This window comes from Callionymus lyra, chromosome 1 (assembly GCF_982586985.1).
Source record: "Callionymus lyra chromosome 1, fCalLyr1.hap1.1, whole genome shotgun sequence".
Lineage (NCBI taxonomy): Eukaryota > Metazoa > Chordata > Actinopteri > Syngnathiformes > Callionymidae > Callionymus > Callionymus lyra.
The window spans coordinates 42208218-42216321 of NC_141818.1; the positions used below are offsets into that span (position 1 = coordinate 42208218).

General features: G+C 39.7%; 2 protein-coding genes across 2 annotated transcripts; both read right to left on the minus strand.

Moving 5' to 3' along the window:
* Positions 1-3: 3 nt before the first annotated feature.
* Positions 4-3324, minus strand: fgfbp1b (fibroblast growth factor binding protein 1b). Its single transcript, XM_087784301.1, has 2 exons — positions 3298-3324; positions 4-766 (listed from the first exon to the last, which is right to left on the minus strand). The coding sequence occupies exon 2, from the start codon at positions 749-751 to the stop codon at positions 155-157; it is 597 nt and encodes a 198-aa protein (XP_087640427.1). The 5' UTR covers positions 752-766; positions 3298-3324; the 3' UTR covers positions 4-154.
* Positions 3325-4818: 1494 nt separating this feature from the next.
* fgfbp2b (fibroblast growth factor binding protein 2b) lies at positions 4819-6188 on the minus strand. The gene is made up of 2 exons (XM_087784313.1): positions 5475-6188; positions 4819-4949 (listed from the first exon to the last, which is right to left on the minus strand). Exon 1 carries the CDS (start codon positions 6169-6171, stop codon positions 5476-5478), a length of 696 nt encoding a protein of 231 aa, XP_087640439.1. The 5' UTR covers positions 6172-6188; the 3' UTR covers positions 4819-4949; position 5475.
* Between the last annotated feature and the right edge of the window lie 1916 nt (positions 6189-8104).

Below are 8104 nucleotides of genomic sequence, written 5' to 3' on the forward strand. Positions count from 1 at the left end.
AGATTTATATTTAAAAATATGTTTATTATTCGCTCCAGACATCAACGCAATAATATCCACTATTCCAAGAGACAACAGTTCCGTGTCAATGTAGCTCCAGAGTCACCGACTACACTAGTGTTACCATAAGAGGAAGTTTAAGACACGTTTATCGTCAACAGTTTTCCATCTGCAGCATCGTCAGGAAGAACGTGCACGCGCTCGCCCACGTGTTGCTGCAGTATTCCTCCGCCGTCTGGCGGTGAGTCCTGGTGCAGGCGGTGGGTGCGGACGCTTCCACCGGTCGCGTGGCGACGGCGGCGTCGGCGACGCCTCTGACCGCGCTCGGCGCTTCCAGTCTGAAGTGGGACTCCCTTGGCGCCCGCTTGCACGAGCCCGCCTTCACCAGCGCACGCTCGTCCGTGCACAGCTTCCCCTGCAGCCTCTTCAGCGCCCGGGCCACCTGCTTCCAGAAGAGTTGCGGGTGCGAGCGGAAGCTCGGGCACAGCGACGGTCTGCCGTCGTAGCTGCACCGGATGTCGCTCGCTCCCGGCTTCTCGCACTTGATCGACAGCTTCACCGCCTCCTCGGACTCCCTCGACCTCCACGTGCACCGCAGCTTGTCCCTGGTGGTGAACTTGCCTCGCCCGACGGGAGAAGCGCCGGCGTCCCGGGTCCGAGGTTGGGTTCTCCCCGCGGAGGACGCCGACATCCACAGGAGCTGGAGGAGGACCGGGAACAGGAGGACGGAGAGAGACCACGTCAGCGACATCTTTTGAAAACACACCTGGAACACAAGAGTACACATTATTAGGGCTGCGTGTCGGCAGGAATCTGGCGATACGATACGTATCATGATACAAGGGCAATGACAGGATATATTGCACTACGTGTTGGGAAAATACAATTTCTATTTGAACTACTTTATTTTCCGCACTATATAGCGCATTTAAAAGCCTTTAAATTTCTTAAAAAACGAGTACACCTTAAAACCCAGGGCGCCTTATATATGAACATTACCTGGTGGGTGACTTGTTTACAAACACTCTTATGACTCTGCGCCGACACGCCGTGGGTGGAATACGTCATTGCGTCATCAAGGGGTGGGATTAACGACGTTCAACAAATCATGGTGGACGCCTGTGGAGTGAGATTACTGCCACAGTTTTGAGCGAGTGCGTCTTGGTTGTTGTGCACTTAATATAACTCTGCTGCACATTCAACCAGTTATGCTCTAGCCGTCATACACGCGCTCAACTTCTCTGGTACTCGATCAACATTTGTCTGCTCACAACACCAGTCTCAGGCGCTGCTGCTTGAAGCCTTTTAAACATAATTTGAACATCGTTACCATGGGAGTGAACAAAGTTGTCAGAACGCTTAATAAAGTTTGACTTTATCTGACTTTTTGTTGACGTTCCCTTTAGCACAGCTTTATCTAGTGGATGCATAACGTAACCCCAGTCAAACGTTTGACTGTATCTTTTATCTATGCACCTTATAATTCGGTGCGACCTATTTATGAAAACGGTTCTAAAATAGGCCATTCATTGAAGGTGCGCCTTATAATCTGGTGCGCCTAATAGTGCGGAAAATACGGTAGTTTAATTCACACATTTTAAACTGGTTTCAATTGATAGTTCATAATTTTAAAATGTTCAAAAGAATGAACTAGTTTTTTTAAATGTTGCTAAAAGCTATTCTTTTTTAATGATTGTTGAAGCCTACATATAACAAAAAACAGTAATGATAAAAATTAGTTTTAACATAAAAAAATATGCATCGGATTCTCCTCATCTTATCAGAAACAATGAAACATGTATCGTCAGTATCGTAAGAAAACAACAGGAATTGTTTGTGTTGTTGTTGAATACCGTACAGAATAGAATAAATTAAATAAATGTAAATTGAATAAGATGCAATTAGATAAGTGACTCTCACCTTAAAGTGGGAATATAAGAATGAAAATGAAAGTTCATGATCCGGATCTTGAACCTTTAACACCAGATTTACATCGGGGCAGCATTTATGTCTATTAAGTAACAGTGATGCGTTCATGGTCCTGACGTACAGAATCTTTCTTTTTTTTAAAGGCAGGCAAAGTGTTGCCAGATGGTGTTTTTTATTACATTAATACTTGTTTACAGTGTGTTTTGTAAGTGTAGAAATCTGACAACTGGACGAAGATGAACAGAGAGAGTGAGACGTTCACAGACACCGGAATGAAAGCGTTCACAGAAGCGTTCATCAGGAAAAATACATTACGTTCAGTTCACTTTCATCATATCAACTAGTTCAGGAACTATCTGTCAATTAACTTGTTCAGGGACAAAACTGATGATACTGTAGTAACAAGGATATATTTGTAGTATTGTCGAGTACTTGACTCTAGTGTTGCGTATTTAAAAGCCACATGACTCTTTACTAAGTCGTAACTGCTTTCATTTGTTTTGAAACCAACATATGTCCAAACATCAACTTTAAAAGCTGCTGGAGTCGTAAGTATCCTCTCGTCCTCAGTCATCCCAGAGATTTGGTGGGTTTTCATTGTTCCTACAGCTGCGAAAGACGAAATGACCGCTGCCATCTAGTGGCCGGAAGTTTAATTGCAACACATAAATGAGCAAACTTTGTGAATATTAGAATATAATAGTTTTATTTGACACACTTTATCAAAAAACATAATATATATTAAGAACTATGATACAAATGATGAAGATGATTTGAAATTTATTAAAAACAATGCAGTGCTGTTGAATATCGACAGTATTGTGACAAAAATAAATCCGTTTATTCCCTTTTTTTCCCTCCTATTATTTTGATGTCAACATTCTTCTGCCAAGGAGGTCATAATGAATAAAGAATATCCACTGAAAGTTGATTTACTTTATTAAAATACAGTTGCTGACCTTCAGTGATGCCGTTACTCAGTGCATTGATGTTGTCCGAGTGCAACTAAATACATGAACTATTACAGAAACTAGTTTTCGTGTGTTATCAACTAATTTTGTTGAGCAAAATAATCTTTTAAAGTGCAAGATTTCTTTGCTAACATTTGCTAAATTGCTTCAATAGTTAGTTAAATAAACTTTTAATCGAATTAAAGTGGATATTGTATAACAGGACATAGTGTTCTACTAGTATAGATTTAGAAATATTATTTTTAGTTTTCTTAACAAAGATGCAAAAGACAAAGTTAATAACGAAAAAAATGGACAAATAGTATTTGTAAAAAACTATTTTTGGGTACATTAAAGCTTCTATCTGCATTTAAAAGTTTGAAATAAAACAACCTTGGACGAAAACACTTGTACTCACCGGAGTGATGCTGGTCTGTGTGTGAATCTGCGCTTCATCTGCTTGTTCTCACGCACTCTTACACACGCACTCTTACACACGCACTCTTACACACGCACTCTTACACACGCCCTCTACACTCGCCTTAACACGCTTTGATCTCATAGACACATCGTTTTTATTTTTCAGATGAGATGTGAATTCGATTTCAATCCACAAACAAAAAGAATAATAATAAAATGCTCCATTTATTAGTGCGTATTAAGAAAATCGTATTTAAATACTCGAACAAGTATTTTTTTGTGTGCCTTCTTATTTAATTATTGTATTATTTACAACGCTGAAAATAAAATAGTCTGATTCTATTATATCTGATCTGAAGATATAAAAGTACAAAAGTAATCTGGATATGGATAAACCTCGACTTCTAATTAGAGCTCAATGTCGCCATCATGTGGTTTTACAAGAGACTGCAATTATTTATTTAATAGAGTGTATTTTCATTATATTATTTATCAGGAATTTAAATACAGAGCCATGATCACCTACAAATGTAATCCAACCATAAGAACATTTTTTTCAAAATGTTTACTATTTTTTTTTATTAAACTACAAATAAAAAACGGTCCAGAGACTGGTATGAGTGTTTGGGGCATTTGTTTTATTACCAGACTGCTTTGAAAGAAAAAAACAGCTGATAGATTTTATCTTTTTTTATTCATTTGTATTGGATAAAAGATATTTTGTTTCTCTGAAGGAACATAATCCTCTGACACTTCACTACTATTTTTACAATTTTAGTCATGCTTCCTCAGAAAATAAACCTGTAAACTATTGACTCAAACACAAATTAATTTGCGCTGTTTATTATTATATATTAGTTGTATTAGCGTGAATATAATGCCATGATTAAACTGGTCTGCGGTGCAAAAAAAGTATGTTTTAAACTATAAAAATACATATTAAACCTTAAAAAAACGTCTATTCTGTATGTCTTACCTGACTCTGAACAGTTTGTTGTATTGATTTTATATATATATATATATTCCCTCATTTTAGAGCAGACAACTGTTATAAAATATATATTTTTGACATATATATATAACTTTTTATTACAAGGTCGTTTCCTACGATTGTAAAGTAGTAACTTATTCCACCTGCAAATTATGTATCAATGTAAATGTTTATTAATTTTAAATTTGATTAATTTTACATTTATTAAGACATTAATAGAAAATTATTTTATAACATGTTGTGGTGTCTTTGCAGGTTAAATAAAAACGTTTGTGTATAACTCTTTGTGTCTTCATCCACAGTGTTTTGTTCATAAGTGTGTAATGATGATGGTGTGTTTATACCTTGTGTGTGTGTGTGTGTGTGTGTGTCTGACCTACACACACACAAAGAGCTCCTGTGTTTCCTCCCCTCAGCTCTGCATTCATATTATCTTTGCCGTCTGGCCCCGGAGCACTTCCTCCGCAGACGTGTCGCCGCTCCAGACACAAAGAGTCCTTCACAGAACCACACGGCAGACCAGGAGTCCAACCTCTCGTTTTTATTCTCAAATCAAAAAAACACACATAAATCACAATCGTCCGTGGTGAGAGTTCGTCGTGACTTCACTCCTGGTCCGGACGCTTCAGTGTCGTCCATGCGTCTGGAACACTTTCCTCCTGAAAGAAAGTCTGGGTTTGTTGAAAACTGGTGAAAGTGTATAACTCACTTCATCCCAGCTACACAGGGCAATAGAGTGTTAAGTGAAAACCACAGTAGGGACGCATTTGTTTTTCATCCAAACACAAAACACATTCCTTGATTTTCTGAGACTCCTGTGTTGTTCTCGGTGTTATCTTGACCTTTTAAGTATATATTTTATTGAGTGTTGTTTTGATTGCTTAAGCGCTTTGTGACCCTGGTCTCGAAAAACGCTCTATAAATATAAATTACTTACTTACCTACCCTCATTCGCCTTCATTCAATATCACATCACAATTCAATCTGATCACACCATTTAAAACACACTCCTGCAGTAAAGAAAACTAAAAACACCTTTAAAAAATCCATCATACAAACTACAAGCATTCCTGCAGAGACACATTCATCTAAGCCAGGACGCAACTCCACACACACTAAAACCATGATGGCAAAACATTTTTGGTTCCATCGTGGACGGAGGAATAAGAGTTTCTTTCTCTCACCTCACTTCTGGAACCAGCCGATGACGTAGCTGCAGATCCCCTGGAAGCTCTTCCAACAGTACTCGTCGGCGAGTCGGTTGGCGTCGCCGCCGGCTTGCTCCGTGGGTCTCACCGTAGTGGTCTTTGCAGGCTTCAAAGTGGTCTTCTTGGCCTGGGCGCCCCCCTTGCCCGGCGCGGGCCTCACCGCTTTGACGGGTTTGCCCGTCGTGGCCGGCTTGGGTTGGGACGGCGCCACAGGTCTCCGGGTCTCCTGCCCGGGCTTGACCGGTTTAAGGGTCGCCGATTTGGGCCAGGAGGAGAGGAAGGTCATCTGGGCTTCGTCCGGGAGCTTCTTGCACATGTGCGGGCGGAAGACTTTGGGCCCCTGGCAGGCGTGGCTCAGCTTCCTCATCTCCCACATGACCTGCGTGAAGTAGTGGCGAGGGTTGTTGGCGTACGCCCGGCACAGGCCGGGCTTCCCCTGGAAGTCGCAGTAGTAGGACTGAGCCGGGTCCTGGCCTTTGCAGGACACTCTGAGGCGGGTAAAGTCGCCCGCCAGGGACACCACCATGGTGCAGGCGTCTTTGGACTTGGTGTTGAACCGGATGGGCTCGTCAAAGTTGACGCGCTGCTTGCCGTCGCTGTTGTTGTTGCCGGTCTGGGCCAGCGCCGCGGCGAGCGAGGCCGCCAGGAGCAGCAGGGAGATGGAGGGTCTCATGGTCGTGGAGTGTGAGGGTCGGGGTCTGGGGGAGCCGAGCGCGTCCGAGGGGGAACTATAAGGCGGCGGCTGACAAAGAAAGCTTTCAGGTGAAGGAGACTGACTCCACCTCCCAGCTGCTCCCGCGGGGGTCAAGAGAGTGCTCAGGAGGATGGGGAAGGATCGGAGGGACCACCGTACACACACCAAATGTTGTTTCTAAAAAAAAAGTGCTAGACATTATATAATCGCACATAAGAGGGTCTTTGACCATTGATGGAGGGGGAGGGGGGGTCGTTTATTTGCCGGAGCATTTAAGTTGATCTGTGACCTTGTTTCAACAAAAAACCTCATCCTGGTCTGCAGAGCCAGAACAAAAAAACCCACAAAGTCTTGCACAGACAGAACCAGGCGTTAAGAAGTTGAGCCAGAATGAACCGTTTTGATGTTGGCGTGATTTTCAGTCAAAAACACAAAAATCAATCATCGGAATCAGGTTTTGTCAACTCCTTACTGGCTGAACCTTTTTTAAACACAACATATAAACACACAAACATCTTTGTAGTCGATATAAAACATCACTAAAACACATACAAACACAAACACCATTCTTACAAAACATAAAACCAAACTAAAGCACTTTCATATATACACTTTATCAGCACAAATAAAATACACAAACACATTCATATACGATATAAAACCTCACAAAACCTTTACAAAACATAATACCACACTAAAAGACACAAAAAAAACACCTTCATATGCATATAAAACTACACGGAAAAAAACGAAGCATTACATCAAATTAAAACCAACACAAACACCTTCACAAATAAATAAAACCCTCCAAAAACAGACAACCTCTTATACAACATAAAACCACACTAAGATTCACACAAAACACTCAACATCAAAGAAATTTGAAAACAAACAAACCCCTTCATATACAATATAAAACAACAACTATAACACATACACAAACACGTTCATAAACAATATTAAAAACCCAATAAAACACACCAACACGTTCTTACGCAAAACAGAACTACAGTAAAACCCAACAACAAACATTTTGTTACGCAAACTTTAAGCCACAGAAAAAAAGGTCATATGAAACATAAAATAACATCAAAACACAAACAAATACCTACATATTCATTATAAACCACAGATAAAACACACAAACAAACACCTCCTACGCAACTAAAAAACCCACTCTAAAACTCCTTCATATGCCTAAAAAAACACCTAAAACAGCTTCTTACGCAAAATCACAACACACTAAAACATATACAAAATACCTTTATATGAAAAGTAAAATCACATTAAAAAGCAAACCAAAACCTGTACATACAATATAATCCCACTCACACAAACACATTCCTTTACAATATAAAATAACATTAAAAAACACACAACACCTTTTTCAAAACATAAACACAAACTAAAACACGTTCCTACGCAGAAAAAACACCTTCTTTAATTAACCACACATAGACAAACACCTTAAAATACAATATTCTCACATAAACACATTACTAAGCAAAATATAAATCACAGAAAAACACTTTCATTATGAAACCACACTTGAACACACATAGACAAACACCTTCAAATATAATCTTCTCACATAAACACATTACTAAGCAAAATATAAATCACAGAAAAACACTTTCATTATGAAACCACACTTGAACACACATAGACAAACACCTTCAAATACAATATTCTCACATAAACACATTACTAAGCAAAATATAAATCACAGAAAAACACTTTCATTATGAAACCACACTTGAACACACATAGACAAACACCTTCAAATACAATATTCTCACATAAACACATTACTAAGCAAAATATAAATCACAGAAAAACACTTTCATTATGAAACCACACTTGAACACACATAGACAAACACCTTCAAATATAATCTTCTCACATAAACACA

Excerpts from the sequence above, each read along its gene's own strand:
- fgfbp1b (XM_087784301.1), bottom strand. The coding sequence starts at position 751 with ATGTCGCTGACGTGGTCTCTCTCCGTCCTCCTGTTCCCGGTCCTCCTC.
- fgfbp2b (XM_087784313.1), bottom strand. The coding sequence starts at position 6,171 with ATGAGACCCTCCATCTCCCTGCTGCTCCTGGCGGCCTCGCTCGCCGCG.